Raw genomic sequence first — 22,216 nt, forward strand, 5'->3', positions numbered from 1 at the left:
CCCAGCTGCGGGCCATGGGTTGGGCTTTCCAGATTACCGGTGGTCTGCAAGTCGTTTGGGAGCTGCTGCTGCGCTGCCTCGTTCCTCCGAGGCACAGTGAGCAGGGCTGGGCGTCGTGTCTGTCCAGAAACATCGAGAAAACGAGCAGACAGGGAAGCGGATCTTTTTAGCCTACTTTTTATTTTTTTGAAAACATTCTTTTAATAAAAAGAACAAGGACTCTGGCAATTTCTCAGTCATACAAATACATTAATGATACAAAGACGTTGTTTGTGTTACACACAATGGAGAGAAAACGAGGCTCGCTGACTTCCTTACCCACTGAAGACAGAAGAAGGGTAAATACGAGCAGTTTTCTGTCTAAGAGATCCTGCTGCCCTTAGCACCTGAATCGGTTTTTGTCCTTAGCAAGATATTAAAACGGAAAGCATCCTCCCCTTGAGTCCCTCGCAGCGAGCGCGGAAGACGCCGACACGCATCAGTTGTACAAATATGTAAGAAAGTACGTACATTCCCAGCTACAAATCTGGCCATGTAGTTTTCAAATAAAAACATTTTCTTAGGAAAAAAAACATACAAATATCTGCTTATATGTTTATGCTCTTGCATTTGCAACTTGCTGCTTCTCTCCTCGCTCTCTTGTGCTCATCATCCCTTTTCCACGGGCCCCTTTGGCCCACTCGAGACCGGCTCTGCCGCAGGGACCCCTCCTAACTCCGAGGATGTGCTTAAACCCCTCCGAAATCCAGGCTGTGCACATGGGCAGGGGCTGTCCTGAACAGGGACGGACCTCTCCAGCTTCCCCGCTTTCCTAAGCAGTGGGACCAAACAACTACCAAGGGGCAGGAACACCCCGGGCCGTGCCTACGAAGGGATCTGTCTGCAGCCGATCGTTCAGTTTGATCCCCCCATAACCTGGATCCCAGACCCTCCCGCTCACTGCGGCGTTTAGGTCTGCAAGCACTTTTTGATTAAGCTGTCTTGCAGAGGCTGCATCCGCGGATGGGCGTCAGCAGAGGCTCCCTACGGCCCAGGCAGGTGCTAAAACTTTGCATTTGCTGCTTAAATTAAATATACAAACCAGGCCCTGGAGGGGTTTTCTGCGCTTTACCCTTTAGCTGTAATGTCACATGTAATTTGGAGCGCAGTCACAGATCGGCGCTGCTGGGCAGGATATTGATGACTTTTCAAAATTAAAATTATAATCGTCCACTAAACAGAGTTTTTCCATTTTCCTACTTTTTAACCATTGGTAGCACAAACCAATGCCCTCAAATTCTGATAAATTTTGAAATATCAGTTAAAAAAAACCCACATAAAACTTCCCTCCCTCCATCAGGCCAGACGTTACTCCAGTTTGAGCAGTGGGTTTGCGGCAGGGAGCTGCAAGGGGGGGGGGAACCTGTCTAGGCAGAGCGGCTCCACCACGTACACCAGGGAGGGAACGGATAAATGGTGGGGGGGGGGGGTTTGGCTGAGCCTGAACCAAACCCTCCCTCTGAGCACAACCTCACCAAAGGTCTTACCAGAAAAAAAAAAAAAAAAAAAGAAAAGAAAAAAAAAAAATCCTTTCTTTGTAGCACTGCTGCTCCCACGCATCTAACCCCCCATCCGCACCCTGCAGCTCCCACTGCAGCGATGCCCCGGGTCTGATGTCCTGAGGCAGGCAGCAGTGGGTTAGGACGGGATTTTCTGTGCTGAGAATCTCACGCAAAACCCACGGAGCCAAAGGAAAGGTTCCACCTGCCCTCGCTGCCCCACACAGCAGCAGTTGCCCTGACAGACTTGGAGAGTCACAGCCGGAGCCGGGCTGTGCCCATTACGCGCCGCTATAAAGACCAGAAGGGCCGGTAGCTGCACAACTTTATGAGCTCTTGGGTTCTCTCTGGACCCCACGGTCCCAAGAAGCTTCCCTGCAGGATTGAAGCCACATGGGACACCCAGGAGCCCACGCTTCCCACTGGTGGGTACCACAGAGCTGGGGTCCCTTTTCTGGGCAGGGGAGGGAAGAACAAAGTGCAGGAGACCTGGCTCCTCAGCAAATTAGTCCTCTCTGTGCCTCTGCTTCCCCATCTGGAAAACGGGACAGGAGACGACACCTCTGAATTGCAGTTTCAGATCTGCTGCTGCAAAGTTACTATTAAAATTATTGCTACTTCACCCTTTCCTGCAAAGGTGACATCCACAGCTGTTATGACAACTCCCATTTCTTAAACTAAATGCACAAAGGAGAGGCACCAGGGACCCATTCAACTCCCTGCCTCAAGGCTGTTTTGATCACAGGCACTTGATTATTTTTACTTATGTGGGTTTAAGAAACCGCACAGCACAGCATATACCAAGGGCAACGGTAAATAACAGAGCAGCATGAGCTGCCAGCTCTGACGGACTGGCTGGGCTGGAAGAGAGCCCTTGAAAAACCACTTTGGGCACAGGGCTGCCTGCTCGGCCCCGTCCAGGCTGGAACCTGCCAGATGACGCAGGTCTCCTTAACAGCAAACACAAAGCAGAGCAAAGCCCTTATCGCCATTTGGATGGGGCGACTCGTGCGCTGGAGAGGGGTGTGCAAACAAACCGGGCTTTAACTTGGAAGGTTTGTGCAGCGGCTGGCACTGCTGCCGTGTACAGCTGGCCCCGGGTGCAAGCCATGGCTACGCTGTCCTTCGGAGAGGTCTCGGGGACAGGCAGGACACTTTAGACCAAAGGATGGACTTGCACTGAACAGAGAAGCCCCCAGGCAGATGTCCTTCTCTGCAGCAGGAAAGCTTCTGTGTCCTCGAGCCAATCCACCGGCCACGGCAAACAACCGCCGCCTGTTCTGAGCTCCCGAGGGACACCCTCCACCGCCGCCGCGGGCTGGATCCCCGCTCGCTTCAGACGTATCGGTCACCTCTCACCCTGCCAACTAGCCTGAACATTTCACCCCAAAGAGAATGACACCATCTGCTTGGTATGTCTTCTCTGGAGTCTTCTACTGAGCATGTGAGAAGACCTCATCCCTGCCTATATTGTCTTTGGTACGGAGCCAAGGGGCTCAGGCCATCTGCAGCCATGAAGTCTGCGTGGACGGTGCCGGAGTCTGAACCAGCCCCGTCCCGCTGGGGCAGCCAGCTCGCAGCTAGAGCACATGTGCCAGCGTGGAAGCAGAGAGAAAACCAGGGGTTTGCAGAGTTCGGTGGGTGCCAGGGCCAAGGGAGCCCCCCCCGTTCATACAAGAGCTGCATCCAGGGGACACTGGTGACCGGCTGGGAGAGACCTGGAGCAGAGGAGGCCTGTGAAGAAAGGGGCTCTGCGTAGGATTGCTCGGACAGCTGCGTTTCAGGCACCTGCTACAGATGTGTTTCTCCCATTATCCTGATCCAAGAAGATGCCATGACCTGCTCCTCGGGTACAAAACCACTGAACATTGCTCAGCACCTTCCTCTCATGTCTCTCCAGTCCCCGTCCATGCAAAACATAAACAGACATGCTACCAAGAGCCAAGCAGTGGAAAGAGGAGAACCATGCCAGAAACAAGGCAACATAACTCTGCAGAAATATTCATCTTTTTTTTTTTTTTTCATGTTTCAGGGCTCCAAGAAACACAGCAGAACTGGATCTATGACCGTGCTGCTCCACAGGCATCCCCTGTGTCTCCTTCCCAGCCTGCACCCTGGCACTAACCACAAACAGGCACAGAAGAGGAGGCTTTGCAGCTACCAGCTACTGCAGAGAGCAACCACATCCTCAGAACCAGACACCAAACCTCCTTTTCCCTTCAAAAAACAGCTGAAAGTTTCCTCCAACAACCCAGAGCATTTGATGACCCAACTCTGCAAGACCAGCCTTTACATGCCAAACTCTGCTTCCTCTGGATGACCCAAACCTATCAACTCCTGTGTCTCCAGTTCACTCTGCACTCCCTTCCTGACAGCTCTCGGGCTGTCTGGAGAAACCTGGGCAAATTCTTCGGCCTCCAATATCCTCCCCCCAGGTGCAATGCTGACTGCTGGTCAATGAGAGAGAGAAAAGCCCCGCAGAAGAATCAGGTGCTGGGGGAGAACTTCTCCTGGGCCTTTTAAAGGAGCCCTGTGAACCCAGAAGGCAAGCAGCGTTCACCTCGTTGATGGGATGTGGGCACACATGGCTGGGGAAAAACAAAAGGTCAATAAAACCAGCTTCAGATTTAAAAGCAGAAGGAGAAGGCAGAACCATGGAGCCTGTGGGCTACGAGACAGAAAAACATGCAGTTTTGAAGCATGACCCATTGAAGTGCCAAGCCAGATCTAAGAGCTGAGCACTGGAGTGGGAGCTGGTTTTCTTAAGAGCGGGACATGTCTCCAAACCATATTTTGAAGAGACCTCATCACCCAGCTATGCAGAGCTGTTTGGGGGAAAAACAGAACAAAGCAGAAACACCGCAAGCCCTTCCCTTTGGTGCTTAGGAGAAACAAACTCTTGGGAGAGGGGAGGACCGAGAAGCCAGCTGGAAAGCTTACAAGGTCACTGAGTTTGGTTTTAGGCATCTCTGCTGATCAGCAGGGGCTATCGCTGTTCTTGGGAGGGGGGGGAAAAGACCTTTTTGCTCATGAAACAACAACCAACTGCTCCTCCCTCGCCCTGGTCTCCCTTCATTCCCGAGGTGCAAAGCCAGGAAGGAGCCAGGCTGAGAAACCCTCCCCGGGGCTCGCTCCTGCCTCCTCGAGAGCATCAGAGTGTGCATCTGTGTGCACTGCGGGCAACAGGACCTCAGCACAGCCACAGGAAGTTAATCCCACAAGACCCTATTCTCATTTAAATTTTGAAATCCTAGCTGTATTAAAAAAGTCTTTGATATTAATATTAATATTATTTATTATAATAAAGAACAGTCAAGCAGCGTGAAAAAAATATATCTTAGCTACATTACCTTAAATTGCCAAAAATATACACATTTTTCTCTTTTATTTAATAAAAAAACAAATCAAAACAAAAAAGACACATGCAACATACTAAATGAGACATTAGCATCAAAACGGGTAAAGAAACGTACCCCAGTGCAACTGAAACACAGATAATCTTTAGCTTTTATTTTTGCTTTCCCCTGTTCTCCCTCTTTTTCACAGAGATACAAATGTTTAATGTCGACCTTCCAGCAGTGCCCCCTTCTTCTCCCCTCAATCTGCCAAAGGGACCTTTGGCTCTGGGACAGGTTGAGGCGATTAGACAAGGAGCACACTTCAAAGGGACCGGGCGCCTTTGGAAGATGTCAGAGAAATGTGTAAGTGCTATATGTCTCTTCCCCTGCTCGTCCTCTCCAGCCTCGTCCCTCCCTGCTCCAGAAAGCCCCGGAGAGCAGAGGGGCTTTGTACTCAAACTCCTGCCACCAACAAAAATCAATGGCATGGCCAGCACAGGGCAGGGGGGAACCAGGGACGCGGTGTAGCTCAGCCCTCCCTGCTTTTAACAGTGATCCTGCCTACAAAACCGATTCCTTGAATTCAGTCCTCGATTTCCAACCTCTTCCGATGCGTGGGCTCCCAAATATTTTCCCAGTAGCAGTGAGGAGCCCTGTACAGCACGTTTCAGCCTCCGGACTGCAAACGCACCATGAAGTACCTCTCACTGACCCCCTGCAAGTTTTCTGTTGTTGCCCAGGGATTTGGGCACCAAACCACTGATCTGAACCGTGGTTTTTGTTTGTCCTGGGAGACAACGCATGTTGTACTATGACTCGCTACACAAGGGACAGATGCCAACCAGCCTTCCCTCCTTCCCATCCCCTCTCTTCCTGGTACTGGCATGTTTCTAATTTCAGGGCGTGAAATGTGGTTAAATTTTGGAAGAGTTTGACCAGGTCTGGGCACGATGTCAGGCCCTTGTGGTTACAGATTGGTCTGAAGGCTGTGCTGATGGTCAGCGTGACAGCAAAACAGGTGGCAACGCAAATTTGGGACCTTAAGAGTAAAAAATAAAATAAAAATCAAACCCCAGACAAATGCAGCTGGGCAAGCAGATGGCAGAGACCACATTTGCACATTTAACAGCCACTGTTTCACCCCTAACACTTCTGTCCATCATCTTGCTGACCCAAACCAGCACTAAGGAATATCTGTTCCCAAATCCCAAGGACCTGTTGCTTGCCAAAGGTTGGCAGGTACAGCCTTCACGTCCACGCAGCCATCACACGCACGAACAGGGCACTTCAGGGCTGAATTTAGCACGGCAGCCCTGAAACAGCCATTCTGCGTGTTCCTTTCAAGCCCAAGACTCCTCACATGTGGAGGGGGCAGCAAGGCAAGACCCCCACCGCAGAAACGGATCCTGCACTGAGCAGAGGGTCTCTGCGCCGGGGCAGTTTGTGTGGCGCAGAGGGGAGGGGGGACAACACAGCTGGGGGAGGAAAAAGAAAAAAAAAAAAACATTTAAAAAAAAGTGCAAGCACACAGTTGTGCCAGAGCAATTTCAGGGACAGGGAGCCAAAATTAGAGTCAAACCATTTGCAACTGAAAGATCTCATTCACAGTTTCTAAGTACCAGGCGGATGGAAGGCGGCACAGCTCAGCCCGTGACTTACTCAGGAGGTGGCTGGGGACAGGGAATGTGTCAGCAAGAGCCACAGTTCAGTGCTCCTCTCTAGGTCTGTGCTGCAGAGACCACAAGGAAGGCAGACTTTTTTTTTTTTCTCCTCCATTTCCACTTTTAGCTGCCATCTCCATCTTTCCAATAGCTTCTTAACCTTGTTAAAACATTAGCTTTTCTTTATAAAAAAAAAATTATATATATATAATATATATATATTTCTGAGCAGACAGCAGTGTTCTGCCCAGTTCACAGAACTGGAGGCTGAGATCAGAAAGGTATTTTCTCTCCTTTTAGCCTTATTCAACCATTGTGGTGACAATCTTCCAAACACACACACAAAAAAAAAAAAGAAAAGAAAGAAAAGAAAATAAAATTAAAAGGAAGAAAGATATTTAGCAGATGAGTCTTGCCTATAACAAGCTTTTCTAGTACTATCAGCACAGACCCACTGCTGACAAATTTGAATAGTGCAAACTAGTTAGAGGCAGTGGGAATGTGCTGAAAAATATCCATTAAGGTCTGACAATTTTTTTTTTGTTTTTGTTTTTGTTTTTAAGACCCTCAGAGTTTCTATTAGCTGGAGTCTTCCCGCCTGCCCCCAGGAGCTCTGGATTTAACCCGCGGATAAGGAAAAGAAGGGGCATTTGTACGTTTGACGTAGATGTTCCCCTTCCCCCAGAGCTGCCCCACCTGTCCTTCAATCAATCCATCACATCCAAGCTCAGAGGAAGCCGATTTCATTGCTGAGGTTCCAGGCTACAAGACGGAGTTAAGGTCAAAAGGTGGAGAACAACGAAGGGTCGATGTCCTAGCTCAGGAGACTGTTAATTGTCCCATCGCTTGGAGATCCCTTTTCTGAAGTGCCCAAGACCAGTGGAAGAACGTGGTTTTGCCAGACTGGAGTGATTTGTGGTGGGTAAGAAAGAACAAGTACCGGATTTGGGATTCTCTCTTCCCCACACACATTTCTATCTCCCAGCTTAGGCCTGGGAAACAACTGCCAGGTTCAGATGCACCTTCTGAAGTTGGCTACGACAGGGGTAATACTGGCTACAGCCCCTTTTTGCAAGCTGAAATTTTAGCCTTTGGAAATCTTGGAAGGAAAGAGTGAGAGATGGCACAAGGAGCAGGAGTGTGCTTTTCACGTGAGAAGTACAGCACCGAACCGACAGCGGCTGGCAGAGCAGATGTGGCAATGTCCTTTAAAGAAGTAGGTGGCTATCACCTCCTCCCCAAGCACCAGTCCTTACCCATCGCTCCACTGCTTGTGTCTTTTCAGGCTGGGTTTGGATCCAGCTGAGGTGTCGGGGCTTCATATGATGGCTATAAAGAGCATCCTAAGAGCCCAGCAGATGAAAAGCAGGTGAGAAATCTCAGCTACAGGACTTCTTCTTAACCTCCCCATCTGGGCGAAGCAGACCACGTAGGCACTGCCACCACGTCCCACATCCCCAGCTGCGTCACATCCAGTGCTGCCTCCGAGGGCACTGCCACATTCCTCTGCACTGTGCAGAAAGGAGTCCTCAGCAGAGGGGCCTCCCTCCACCAAGGTCTTGGCCAAGGATGCTTGATGGTCTCTAGTGCCTCGGCCTGGGGGGCTACCCACACGTGAACACACGCTCGCACTCACGGCAGGGAGGAGACCGGCAGGCATCTGGTGTTAACTCTCTCCTCCGCTCTGCACGGAAACACAGCTTCACTTTGAGCATGTGTGGCACGGACCAGGGCGGCGGGCAGCCCCCCACCTTCGCTCCTCCCGATACCAGGGCTTGGTCAGAGACGTACTGTCTTCCAAAGCACCTCTTGGCATTGCCCAGCGGCAGGAAATGCTTCTTGGAAGCCTTGTGCTCATTGCTCTAACAGTATCAAAGTTGACTGTGGAAAGCCACATTCCCCTGGCTGAGAGGAGTTGGCTGCTGGTTTGTTCGGGGTGAGGGGGGAGCTTAGCCCTTGTCCTGGGTAAGAGGAGCTCCCTTTTCATTCATGCTCTTTAAAAAACAAACAGAAAAAGAGACGCAGAGGAGACAGGTATCAGTACTGGACGGGCAGCAACACGAGGGAGCAGAAGCAGAGAGCCCTGCTGTGCTGCGGACCTGGCCCTGCTCACCGCGAACTCTCAGGCTCCTCCGAGATCAACGGAGACACGGGAGCCCCAGGTTTCCCCTCTGCCCAGTTCAGGCCGAACTGGCCCCTCAACCCTGGCCTTTGGCTCCTAAATGTCTCCAACCAGGGCTGGACCTTCTGGGTACAGGTATAGGCCAGGGGAGGGATGGAGGAGAGATGAAAGTATCACACCATCAGTCCCTAGACACTGGTGCTCCAGTACAAGGCTGCTTACAGAGAGGCTGTAAACCTCTTCACAACCTCTCCTCTTGGGTGCAAGATTCCTTCTAAACCCTGGGTTTCAACATGCAGTCACCTTCGTATTTCATCACGAGGCTCCAATAGGGCCAGCACTGCCAGGGGCACATTGTCCCATCCAAGTCCCAGGGTTAACGGTGACAAATCTATGGCCTGTCTCTGCCTTGCTTCTGCAGCAGGTCTGGTGTGTGTCTGCACACACACACACGGAAGGGCACCTTGGGAGCCTCTGTGCCTACCCGCGACCCTGCCTGGGCCCTACAGAAGTCCTTGGAGGTAGGATCAGGACGTGACACTGGCTACTCAGGGATGCAGCAAAGCCAGTGGAGCATTCTGGCTCTGTTGCCTAAGCGGTGCCCTTGCTCCCCCAAGTTAACTGTAGCGCAGACTGTCTCTCCCCGGGTCTGTACAGCGCCTAGCACCACGAGCTCAGTGGGGTTAGGGTAGTGCTAGCAGCATACGCACCGTTCCTTTCGGGGTGTTGCCATCAGCCTGCAGGTTGAGAAACGGGTTAGTCTGTGCTGTAAGGACGGGTGGGATGCCTGTCCCCGAAGCCAGGAGGCTGTTCCCAGGAGTGCTGAGCGGTGGGGTGGCCTGGGGGGCCATGAGGGCATTGCTAGGGTTGAGCTGCTGGGGGGAGAGGGAGGCCAGGAGAGAGCTGCTGCTGGGGGGCGGCTGGGGGGCTGAGGTCATCAGGGCGCTGGTGCTGGAGTGCAGGGGGGCAGAGGTGGCTGCCAGGAGGCTGGTCATGGACAGCTGGGACGAGCTTGTCATCTGCAGCCGCTGCAGCTCCCTCTTCTGCTGGATTTGCTGCATCATCTGGAACACCAGGGCCTGCTGCTCCTGCAGGGAAAGGTGAGGAAGAGAAGTCAAAGGAGGGATAAAGGGCTCAGGAAGAGGCAACACCTAATACAGAGAAGCCAGGAGACACATGGGCACACTCCATCCCAGGCAATGCTACTGGGGACAGGAAGAAAGTCCCGTTGATCACATCTCTATAGGTAGAGAGAGGAACAGTCCGTCTTGTGTTCATTAACAGCCTGTGCTTATGACCTTTCCAACCCTGTTGTTTCACGAAGCGTAGGATTAGCTAACGCTCACTAAGACACCTGCAGGCACACAAATCTACTCAGCTCTTTCCAATCAATCGACTCATGGATTTTAACTCTGTGGCATTCACTATCCTGAATTTCTAGATTGGCTGTTAATTTCCTTCCCCAGCCCATCCCACTTCACAGCTCGGCCCTGACCCACAGGGTCAGCGTAGGTGAGCTGGACTCAGGGGGACAAGGGCCACAGCTCACCTGCACCCAGAGGGACGCCCTCGAATCCAACCAAACTGCGGAAATCACTATAGCAACCATCGACCAATGCGGCAGGCTGAGAGCTGACATTGTTCCCGTACCCACAGGGATGCAGCTGATGACACGGTGACATCAGCTGCTGTAAAGAGAAGCCCTTTGAAATTTGCTTTTCCTGGGTTATAAATAGCCTGACCCAGAAATCTATCCAAAGCAATGGGCCAAGTTCATGGGAGATATAAATGAGCACAGCTTCATTGATGGGAACTGTTAGCACTCCCGTGCAACTCCACCGCAGGGGAGGGACACCACAGGTTTCTGCAGGGCAAGTGAATGCGGTTCTTACACACTCAGGGGCTTGTTTACCATCTATCCGTGCAGCCATTCCCACAACAGCCTGGGATGGGGCTGCTGTTTTACCCGCAAGGATGCAGGCAAAGAGCCAAGATCCTCAGAACAGCTGCCTGATCCTTTTTCTGACCCCAAAGTCCTCAGCCACCTGCACGTTACAAGTCTCCCTGGCATCTCCAGTTCACCACGTTAATGTGCCCAGACACAGCTCACCTGCCTCGGGACTAAGCAGTTTGGTGCATATCTCTTTCTAAACTCAAGTAGTGTCCTCAAGCAAGTTCCTCTTCTCCTGTGGGCCTCAGCACATCTGCAAGCCCAGAGACCAGTGTGCTCTGGCAGCAGGAGCAGACATAATTTGCATTCAAAGATGGCTGGAGGAGGTAACAGCACGCCTGATTTTGTGGTGGCTTAGCCTTACCATGTTCTCACACCCTCAGGATGTGGGAAACCCAGATTAAATTTTTTTCTTTGTACAAAAAAGTTCAAATCCTCATCTCCCTCCCTCCAGGAGGTGCCGCACCTTCCTGCCTAAAGCTTTTCTCCTCACTCCACCCACAGCAGCCCAGAGCCAAGGAAAAGGCACATGACTCTTGCAGCCCTGTGGGCAGGGGATTCATGTGAAGGAGGAAGCCCTAAATTTTGCTCTCTGCTCCGAGGCTTTCCCATTAAACAGCTCATCAGATAAAAGGTGCCAGCAGGCACACTTACCGGATTAAGCGGCTGGGAAGTCAGGAGCTGCTGAAGCTGCTGGAGCTGTTGTTCGTGTTGGTGCAAGACGTGCCGCTGCTGCTCTGTCAGGGGACTCAGGCTGGGCATGCTGCAAGGGGAGCAGGGCAGGGAATGTGAGCGCAGCCCGTCTTGGTCCTGCATACATAGGGCCTCCCTCCCTCCCTCCCGGTGCTAAGCTTCTGCTGGAGAGGGCAGGGCTGTCCCCGCGAGCTCCCCATCCTCACCTGCTCAGGCTGGTGGAGAGCTGCAAGGTCGGAGGCCCGCTCGCCTGCGTCAGCGCGCTCGGAGGCTGGGCGGCCTGAGCTCCGTTCAGATTCCCCAGGATCCCGTTGATGGGCATCTGCTGGCCTCCTGCCAGGGTCCCCATCAGGCCGTCCACCATGGGCACCGTGGAGAGGCTGTGGCTGGCAGTGGTGCCTCCCCCCAGCCCGCTGCCTGCCACCCTGGCCAGGCCATTCACCTGCTGCACCCCGGGCAGGGGTAGCGAGGCAGGACTCTGCTGCAGCATGGGCAGGGGCGGAGGAGTGCTGTGGAAGGACAGGGAAGAGCTGCTCCTGCTGGGGCAACCTGAATGAGGGTCCTGGGGGAGAAACGGACATAAGAGCATCGGACTGGGGCAGCTTGTGAAAGGTCAGCTCAGCTCCAAGGGTGCTTTGGGCAGAAGCGGGAGGTGGGAAGGGGGGCTGTGAGTGCAAGTGCAGGTGTACGCTCAGAGGGGTCCCAGAACTCAGACATGCTTTGGTGGATCTGTAGAAGTGCGGCCAGAATAACCTAGAAGCATTCTCACCTCACGCTCCCAGCCTCAGCTACTCTACTCAGACCCTCAGCACTGAGACGAGCTGAAGAACAGGCACTCCAGAGAAAGAAATCTGACTTCTGGACCTGGACGACAAGGCTTTGCGAGCTGGCTATCACGTCAGAGTACTGGGACTGTGCTACTCTGTTCCCTCCCCAAGTCCCTTCCCCAGCTGGCTGGCAGATGCAGTGGTCAGTGTACCTCAGAGGAAGTGGAGAGCGAGTTCTCGATCCCAAAGCTGTTCTTGCATGGGGGGCTCTTGCTGATGCTCAGGGAATCGTTGCAGACTGTACGGAGGAAAGAAGTGAGGATGCAGAGTCAGGGGTGGAGCCTGACGTTGCCACAGCGATAGCAAAGGACAGTGCATGCTGCCAGTGGCTACAGAGAGATAAATGGGTCATATCCTCCCCACTGTGACCCCCTCCTGCCCAGCCCAGGGCACTGCTATGAAAGGGCACAGGGTGATGCATCCCACCGGGTCCCCTCACCGTTGGGAGGCAGGATGTACTGGGCCTGGCTGCCTGGGCCGTTGCTGCTGGTCACCACGGGGAAAGGGACAGAGAGCTGGACGTTGAGGAGCTGCAAACGCTCCTTCTTGGCCGTCAGCGTCATGATCTGCTCCTGGAGCCGCTGGTTCTCCTTCTGCAGCGAGTGCAGGGCTTTGAGCATTTCTACAACTGCAGGGAACGGAAGGGGGGACGGGGGCCAGGGTCAGGGGAGAGAATGGCAGACGGAGGAAAGAGGAGAAGGGGATCCACAGGAGGTACCACAATTAGACCACACTGGGGGAGGAGACTGGCCCCAGATCACAGACCCACTGCCAGCTACTCCCCCATGGCACAGACTAGCGCTTTGTCCCCCACCCGGCTCCTTTGCCTGTGGGCAAAATCCCAGCTGGCTCCCACACAAACATGCACAAGGACCTCTCCTCCCACAGCCCATGCCCTGAGTGACTCACTGTTTACGCCGGCTTCCCCATTGCCTTGCTTCTCCAGGAGCTGCTCGATGTTCGGGGTAGCCTGGGGAACATTCTCCAGCTGCCCGCTGCTGCTACAGGACACTGTCTGGTCGAAGAGGGTCGGCAGGCTGCTGATGGGGGACCTGGGGAAGGGTTGGGGAGATGTCAGTGATGCTTCCCCAGTCTGCACCTGCACTCCGCTGCTCCCTTCTCCCCACATCTCCTCTGCCTCACACTGGGAGCGGCTGCATCCCTCCCAGCCTCAGTCTCCTCTGCTCCACTTCGGCAGAGCCCTCCGTCCCCCGTTAGCCCCGGCTCATATTGGAAAAGCAAACCTGCCTCCTCCCATCCCAGCCCACTCCCAGCCCCAAGGAGGAGGGAAGGAGCTGCCTCTACTTCTCCCAGTCCCCTTCCCTTTCCCTGCTGTGTCATCCCACGGCTTCCCGGGGTACCGCCGTGCCCACGCGGACGCGGAGGCACCCCGATGCCTGGCGACAGGGGAGGACTCCTGAAGGACACTCACATGGAAGAGAGACTCTCCTGGGGCGACGTCCCTCGGCAGCCAAAACTGCAGTCTTCCAGGTCAGGCTCTGGGTGGGGAGAAGGACAGAGAGGCACAGCCTTCATAAGCGTCCAGCCCTCGCAGGTGCCCGGGTTTTGTCACCCGAGGGCGGCGAGCGCCGGTCCCCGCTAGATGGGAGCACCGAGCAGCGCAGGGCACCGGCATTGCATAACGGCTCCGCCCGCCGTGGGAGGGGCTGCGTGTCATTGCGTGTCACCCTGTGTCACGCCGGGGGTGGCGGGTGTGTGTGTGTCACCCTGGGAAGGTCACCGACGTGACACCCCCCCCCCCCCCCCCGCCCCAAAACGGCAGCGGCCAAATTTGCCGGGCGGTGCCTGCGCCGGGACCGCAAGCCCGAAGCCGCGGGGAGGTTGCGGGGAGCGGAGCAGAGCGGGAGCCGGTCCCTGCCCCAGCCCTGGAAACGGGAGGGACGGGCAGAAAGCAGCTTTTCCTTTAGCTGTAAAGCTGCGGGGGGGTGGGAGGCTTTGCTGAGCCTGCAAGGATGAATCAATCCTGTGCAAAGCCCCACTCAGCTCTCCCAAGTGCCACTGCAGCCCTTCTGCCTCCAGGATCCTTTCCCGAAACCCAGCTGGCATCCTCCAAAGTCTCCAGATGCTCAGCTCCCTCCTAAAGAGCTTAAACAAGTGCTTCAGTGTCCAGAAGCTACCCCCATAGCCATCTTTTTGTCCCAGGGAGCTGGGACACCGCAGTGCTGGGGGTGATGCCACTGTACATGTGCACATGGGCAGGATATCTCCCATCCAAAGAGTAATCAAGAAGTGAAGTACATTTATCTGCCATTTGCTTTCCATCCCCAGAGCCTGCCAGCCCATAAACACACGTTCCCCTCACTCTGGGACGTGTCAGATGTTGCGACTACAGCCTACACCAGCTGGCTGACTTGCCCCTCCTCTTCTTCACACAATAAGAGACACTTCTGATGTGCAAGAATCCAGGAAGTCTCCTGCAGGGAACGCTGTGATTTACAGTGTAATGCCCTGAGCAGGGCATTAGTTACTGGCAGTATTTTCTACTGCTGAGAACAAGCAAACACAGCTGTTGTTCAGCAGCTCTTACAGACAGGTATGAGTGGGATCCTCACTCCTGCATCCCCATGGGAATATCTTCCTGCCCATCAATTACAACTGGTCCACCCTCCTGGGGAGAAGCCACCGCTTTCTGGAGGTGACCAGCAGTTGCCAGTCAACGGTAGTCTCCCAGTATAAGGCACCATGTGGAGACGAGTCTTGATTTCAGGGACACTACAAGGCATGTAAACTTCCTAATTTCTCCAACCCAGGATCAGCTACCAGAAAGCTGGGAACAGTCAGACCACAGCAGTGCTTCTCAGTATTGTTTCTATCCAAGGACCACCTAAACCCTTTGAAAAATATCCACAGCCTGCCGTGTGCAGCTTTGCCGCAACATTTTAACTTGCAACCAAATAAACATTCAGCTAAGCTTTGACTGCCTGCTTGTTACTGTCATGTTGTTTGCTTGCAGCCCAGGGAGGTTATGCGCATATATACAATTCTGGTTTTCTGAAACAGTACCAGGCTCCATATTCAATTATCTTCTGGCCAACACCACCCTGTTGTCTACAGAACAGGGAGATGACTGAGTTATCACACAGAGACAGCACTCTCCAAGGCAGCAAGTATGAAAAAAGAGGCTTGAAGACAACTAGAGAAGATAAATACATTTGGCCTGTCATCATAATGAGGCAGGATCCAGGACAAGCCGTGGGAGGAAGAACTAGACAGTAGCTAAGGGAGTGGGAAGATAAGAATCAGACTTTTTGTACTGCCAAAGGCACCCTGGTATCAACCTGCATCAGTGATAACAGTTTCTCAGTTCCCCCATCTGTAAGACAGGGAAACACCATTTCCCTGTATCACATTAAAATTGTGAAAAGCTCAAATATTACTGCAATGAAAGCTATGTCTCCATGGGATCTGTCTACACAGACACTCTCAGGAAAGGTAATCTGAATTAAAGACAAGGCAGGATTACTTAAAACTTCACAACCATCCTGTTAACGACTTGGGATTAAAGCAGTCACCACACTTCTAAGTGAAAATGGCCCCACACAGGAGGTTTAATGCATGTTAATTAATCCCCCTGGAAAAAAAAAGTGAATTTGACTTAACACCCTCTGGGCCACTAGCTCCAGCAGGAGGAGATAGTGATGGACAAACCTTAAACGTGACAAAAACCAGGAGCTGTTCTGAAGGCTGCCTGGAACTGGAAAAAACACGTCCTGAAGCTTATAAGATCCCAGTCAAACAAAAAAAGCAATCTTGGAAATGGAAACTAAGGATCAGGCTTTTTCGAGCACTTTGTATGTTAGATTTTGCCTACATGATTCATTCATTAGTAGCTGCAGGGCTGGAACAGAAAGAACCCAGACTGCCGAGCCTCCGTGTTGTTCCTGAACCACAGGGCTATTCCTGACAGCTCACTAGCTTCCTTCTTCTGTCAGCACCTTGCCAAAATAACAGCAAAGGGGAAGCGGCAGTGGGTCATCTCTCTCTTGTTGATTGCCGTGAGGGAAGAATAATTCTTTGAATCATCCCATTCTTTCCTTAATTCCAGGTGACTGAATCACTCCTGACTCACAGCTCCCATGCAATGGCCCTGACTCCCACTGGGGTCAGCGGCACAGTCACCTTCCCGTTGCACTCAAGCAGATGCAAGCTGCCGGCGGGGACATACAGACAAAATGCTGCCAGTGACACATGGAGAGACAGACAGGCACCTTCCGTGGCCTCGTAAAGATCATAAGTAAGCATACGTGTTCATTCATGCTTTACATGCAGGCATGCACGCTTGTTAAGGCAAATAAGGGCACACTGGTGTCAGATTATCCGGAGAACTCAGAGCCACCTCTAATGAGGACTGTGTGTTTTAAAGTGCTTGTCACTCAGTGTGACACTGGGCAGAGTTTTACCTCCCAGGAGTTCAGCATCCAGCATGCTGAGCTGCCAACATTTCTGGGCTAGGGGAGCATGAGACAGTTGCACCACTAACTGCAACATTTGAAAATCAGGAGGGTGCTTTTGTTTAACTACTGGTGCAAACCAAAAATCAGGCCCACTCTGTTTTGGGAAAAAAGAAATCTGACGATGCTTCAAGTTTCCTGCTTATTAACCAGGCAATTTTCCAAGAAAAATGAATTTGCCTTGGTGGGAAAAAATGAGCAGTTGTAAGTAATTCAGTGTTGGCACGTTCATGTTTGGAAGCTGAAAACGGTGGATTTTGCTGCATTCATGACAAAGCCAAAGGGGAAGGGCAGAAAGTAACTCAAAACAGAAATGGCAGATGAAAATTAAGAGTGAGAGATCTCTCTCATTTAAAAAGAAACCCAGAAAACAAAACCCCAACAAAAACTTTTAACTTATTTTGAGCAAGCAAAAGCTCACAGTAGTTTTCACTAGGTTTGTACAGTTTTAGTGTGTAAAAAGACAACAAATTTCTACAGGGAGGGACTTAACATTCTTGCACTTTTCTAGCACACGTCCACGGACACACATTATCCAATGGACACACCAGCAGATGTGCTTTTACAGAATTGCAAGCCAGCACTTCATTAAGGCAAACACAAGCACCCCCTGCCTTGGGGAAAAAGCCACTGTCCCTCTCTCCTAGCCCCTGGCTCTCACACGCATAGGATGGGAGCAAGCAGGGAGGGCAGCTGGAGAACTATGGATGCAGTTGTCTCGACTCTTCCAGGGAGACCCCTTTGGAAGTCCAAACTCACATACCTTCTGATTCACGTACCTGCCCGGCTGCTTTCCGACTGATTTAAGAGTGGGTTGATTGATAGCCCAGATGTGAGGGGGCTTCCAAAAATATGTGAGGAAGGGAGGCTAAACGTTGAACCTGCCAGCGAGAACACCTACATGGCAAAACAAGGAGGGAGAGAGAAATGACTTCTCAAAAATGCAAGAGGAAAATAACTTCATTATTCCATCTCTTCCTGACTCTTGAACCCAGCTTGCTCATGAGAGAGAGTGTTAAAAATATCTCCTTGGAAGTCTCGCTAGACAGTTGAAATCTTCCCAGCCCCATCTCAGAGCCAAGAGGTCTGAATGAGCCATGTTAACACTGAGGCTGTAAAACTAACTCTCTCCTCCCCGTAAAACACCTCTCACAGTGAGATCCCAACAAAGGGCAAGGCTCTGTCTCCCGGCACACGCACAGCCCACCCAGCTGGGACGTGTGAGCCCTCCCACCAAGTTATCTGTGCTGCAGAGTGAAGGTAGGGGTGGCACTGGTGGCAGGATCCAGCCGAGCAGCAGGCGACGAGCCGCACAGGACACAGCACACGCCGACAGCCAGGCCTCTGCTACCTGAGCGCTGTCCGTGCTCCACTTACAGTCAATGGAAAGCGATGCATCCTTTTAGGTTGCAATTCCTCCCACCCCGAAACAGGCTGCATAGGCTGTGACGCAAAACTGCCTACATCTTTCTACTGACTCTAAGGGAAGCTGCAGTTGGCAGATCCCCTCCAAACTGAAGGAAGAGTAGCTGTTCCCAAGTGGAATAAGCAACTCCTCTGTGCCCACAAACTGGCCCTGCTCTGCCAGTGACTGCTCTGTCCAACGCTTTCCTGCACTACAGTCCCTTTCCCGGTTCTGATGTTCTTACCTGCGTGGTGGAGACCGAGGAGGAGGAAGCTGGGATGGTGCTAGCAAAGGGAGACCGGTTGAGCTGTGGGAGAGACGACGTACCCTGGTGTGCCAGCAGGCTGGAAGAGAGGGGTGTACTGCACACAGCTCGGAGCACTCCGCCCCCGTGGGAAATAGGGTCCTTGTTACTGGTGTAGATCCCTGCAAGGGGAGGAGACGTGTTAGAGAGCCACGCTCCCCTCCGATGGCCTGGAAGAGTCTGGTTTTCTGCAGGGCTTGATCTCAGAAAGGGAGAGTGGCACCAACGCACAAGACCAAGCGTAACGTGCACTTCAGCATCTCACAGCCTGGCATGCAGCGAGGGTGGTCACAGCCCACAATCCTTCTATCAAAAGGTATCACAAACTTTTCCAGCCTTGCCCCTGCCCCCCTCTTGTTTGCTCCTCACACCCTGATACAATCCGACAGAGAAATCACAGCATAAAGTGACTCACCAAAGGCACATGTCAGTGGCAGAAGGGGGTAATGGACTCAGAGAGTCCCACTCTCTGCTGCTCATGCTAGTCAAGGGACCACACTCTTGCGAAGCTAACCTGTCCCCTTCCATGATGCTGAGGGACCATGGTGGGGCACGAACAGATAAATGAGGAAGAAAGGGTGAGGAGACAGCTGCTGCTGAGAGAGGGGACCCGCCTGATTTTGCCTTGGCTTAGGCATGTGGCAGAGGCAGTGCCCAAAGCTGGGTTCTTCAGAGTCCTGCCAACATCTCTCCGCAAAAGAATGGGAGAACAAGCAGGCAGGAGAGCCAGGCCTGGCAGCCTCCTCCTCTTTGAAACATCCCTTTGTTGTTCCAGGGGAGAGGCAAAAAAAAATGGCCTAAGGTTATGATTATGGAAGTTGCATCAATTCTTGCAGCTCCTCTCCTCTCTCAGGCAGTGCAAATGGGCCAGGGCTCCCAGGCGTACACAACAAAATTATACCCCCCCCCCTTGCAATCTGACCTAAATTGGAGCATCTGCAAACAACCCACAATAGACCGATGACAAGTTCTGCTGCCAGAACGGTGTCAAACCTCAGCCCTGAGCGGCAGGCCCCTCCTCTGCCTGCTGCCTTAACCCCTTCCTGCCACATGTCCTGGCTGCCCTTAACCCACCCAGGCCAGGGAAGGGGACTCAGGCTGGGAACAGCTGTATGCATCTCGGCAGAGTTAATGGTGTGCCAGTCTCCCAACCCTACATGTATGTGGTAAGACCAGGATGAGAGGTTTTGCTTTTAAAAGAGGGGTTAAACTTGAACCACTTATGAGAGTCCCTCATTTGGGGTCAGATAGTGGTTGTTCCTGTTTGGCCTGTGAATATCCCTCTCTATCACTTCGGAAATTACTCTCTGGCTAGCTAAGGTTTGCCAGCACTTGAGCAAAAAGGGTTTGAAATGCCCCCCAGCTCAGATCTGCAGCCCATCTCCAACGACAGAAGCTGACCCGGAGGACATTCTAGGATGAAGGCCAAGATGGAAAGGGGAGACCCAGATGTGGATTTTTATAGCTCCTGGGACTGAATTAAAGGGACTGGACTCTGTGCAGACAGGTCCAGACACCAGCCAAATGCGATGAAAAAGACAGCAGGGCTGGGAGGAACTGTGCACACCTGGAGCCCTAAGGGGGAACATACCTGAACCCAGCAGCGGGGACTCCATGCTGAGGCTGGGCAGATTCCCCGTGTGGCTGAAGGACCGTGAAGAGTTGCCGATGCTGGAGCTAACAAGAGAGCCCCCGGAGAAGGGTGACGAGGAAGTAGACGTGGACCCAGCCAGCTGGGCACCCAAAATCTCTTTGCTTTTGCCCCCTTTTGGCCTGCCAGGCCCGTGCTTGTTCTTCTTGCTACCCTTGTGCTTCTTTTCCTTCAGCACCTCTCCCTCCTCCATGCTGAGGGATGGCATGCGCTTGTGGCTGCTGCTGCTACCACTGGTCCCACTGGTCCCCACCGAAGGGCCGCTGACAGGGTTCGAGGCCTTATAGTCCACGGGGGAAGCATCACGGCCTCTCTGCTGGCTCACCGCGGAGGTGGAAAAGCGCATGATGGACCCAAAGCCTGAGAAGATCACCTTCTGCTCAAAGATGTCCCCCTTCTGGCCTTCATACAGAGGGGAGCAGTGGGAAGAAGAAGAGGAAGAGATAGGCTTCCGGTACTTCTCGTCGTCCTGCTCAAGCTTGGGGAATGTCACAAAGTCCTGGGAGCACTGCAAGTTGCTGCAGGAGGTACCTGGGGGAAGCAGAGGGGAAGCAGACATAGGAAGGCTCGTGGTGGCAGTAACTCAGCCCGTAAGGCAACAGGAGCACGGTCACCACACAGGTCCTCTGGCACAGGCTAGTTACCAAGCTGAAGGCCATCCCTGTCACCTCCCAGGAGTTGCTTTGATGCTCTCTGGCAAGCACAAGAGGTGTACACCAGCAGCTTCATCCCACCCAAACGTGCACGTGTCTGCTCCCCCACGCTCTGCATCACTACTGTCCCTCCAGCCCCGATTAGGGTCCCAGGAGACAAAATATACTAGCCATTATGACAACAGCTCGAAAAAGAACTGAGCAAGGTCAGAGCAGATGGGAGCCCTGCAAGGCTTTGACTCAAAGCTCAAGGGAGCCTAGATATCAGGTTTTGGCTCAGGTCTCTCCACTAGTACTCCTTAAAACACTGCTGCAGACAGTACCACCTACGGAGGAGAGGGCAGGTGCTGCCCATATTGCCTGTGCACAGTATCCCTTCCCTCCTCCCTCCACTCAGACATCTGGATCTGTTTTTCCTTGCAGTGCAGCAGGCCTGCACAGAAGGGGAGCTGTAACGCTGATCTGACGCAGTTCTCTCTGTGCGCGGAGTTAGTAGCAGTAAGACTTTTCCCCTTCTCTTCAAGGGGTTAAAGAAATAGCCATCAGCAAAGTTTCACAGCACTAGCTGGTGAATGGGTATCTTTACAGATCCAGAGATATCAAAGAAGAGCTAAGCAAAACATCCCCATTCCCCCCTCCTCTCTTGCTTCTCCTTCACCCCTTACCTGCAGGCTGGAAGGTCCCGCTGGACGAAGCTGAGCTGAAGCCAACCGAGCTTTTCCCGCTTCCCGTCTTTTTCCCCTTGTGGCTGCTGCCATGGCTTGAGGACTTCCTGCCTTTCACCTCCGACCTGCCGACCTCCGAGGTCTCTTTGCTCCCCTCATGGTGGCTGGTAGAGCCCTGGCAGCAGCAAACACAAGGTGACTCACTCAGGCCAGATGTGGCCACAGCAGGGGCTCTTTTTACCAATTTCCCCTTAAGAGAAGTAATTGCCCCCTCTGCCCACAAAGTGATGGTCAGGTCATGTTACTCATGAGAGGAAAAACAACATTTCCCTCTATTGCTGCTCCGTCACACCAGGCTTTATACGCCTAGGGATTACACTCATCCCATCTAACTGCAGGAAATTAAACAGGGCACTGACAATCAGGGCACAGACATCAGAGATTCCCTGCATTGTCAGCAGAAGGGAGTACCTCAGAGGGTTATTCAGCCCAAATAAAAGCTGAATTTGGCTGTGATTCAAACATATATTTCAGCTGCATCTCTCAGGTGTGATATTCTCAGCAAGGTCATTCCACCTAGGGGAACTTGCTCATCCTTGTGCTGTGACAGGAGTTTCCCTGGGTTCCCTAAAGCATCCACTGAAGCAGCTCCACTGCCAGCCCAAGGCTTTCCAAATCTACTGCAGTAAATATTTCACAGTGACATTGTTAGAGCAGCATCTGACCATGCAGCAACAGATGCTATCCAAACCCCATATAAGCCTGCAGGAGACAGGGAAGCAAGGGGAGTGAAGAGGCTGGCCAGATGCTAGGAAATCCAGGAGCTTGGCATGAGAGAGAGAAGTGTGGGAGTTTAGCAGGGGGAGAATGGAATGAACCGAAAACCAGATCCCCCAGGGCACCCACGCTAGGATATGAAACCTTCACCTTCAAGTC

At 52.7% G+C, this 22,216-nt stretch overlaps 1 protein-coding gene across 3 annotated transcripts in view; it reads right to left on the minus strand.

Moving 5' to 3' along the window:
* Positions 1 to 163: 163 nt before the first annotated feature.
* The window catches only part of MLLT6 (MLLT6, PHD finger containing), a 51,685-nt gene continuing 29,632 nt past the window's right edge, over positions 164 to 22,216 (minus strand). For all 3 annotated transcript variants that reach the window (XM_030022256.2, XM_030022255.2, XM_041125276.1), the window contains exons 9-20: positions 21,281 to 21,455; positions 19,903 to 20,493; positions 18,252 to 18,433; positions 17,382 to 17,499; positions 13,563 to 13,629; positions 13,040 to 13,182; positions 12,570 to 12,758; positions 12,283 to 12,368; positions 11,510 to 11,865; positions 11,265 to 11,373; positions 9,370 to 9,747; positions 164 to 8,531 (exon numbers count right to left, since the gene is read on the minus strand). In XM_030022256.2, coding sequence (XP_029878116.1) covers positions 8,487 to 8,531; positions 9,370 to 9,747; positions 11,265 to 11,373; positions 11,510 to 11,865; positions 12,283 to 12,368; positions 12,570 to 12,758; positions 13,040 to 13,182; positions 13,563 to 13,629; positions 17,382 to 17,499; positions 18,252 to 18,433; positions 19,903 to 20,493; positions 21,281 to 21,455 — 2,439 coding nt within the window. In that variant the 3' untranslated portion in view covers positions 164 to 8,486. The remainder of the gene's footprint in view (positions 8,532 to 9,369; positions 9,748 to 11,264; positions 11,374 to 11,509; positions 11,866 to 12,282; positions 12,369 to 12,569; positions 12,759 to 13,039; positions 13,183 to 13,562; positions 13,630 to 17,381; positions 17,500 to 18,251; positions 18,434 to 19,902; positions 20,494 to 21,280; positions 21,456 to 22,216) is intronic.

Source organism: Aquila chrysaetos, chromosome 8 (assembly GCF_900496995.4).
Source record: "Aquila chrysaetos chrysaetos chromosome 8, bAquChr1.4, whole genome shotgun sequence".
NCBI lineage: Eukaryota > Metazoa > Chordata > Aves > Accipitriformes > Accipitridae > Aquila > Aquila chrysaetos.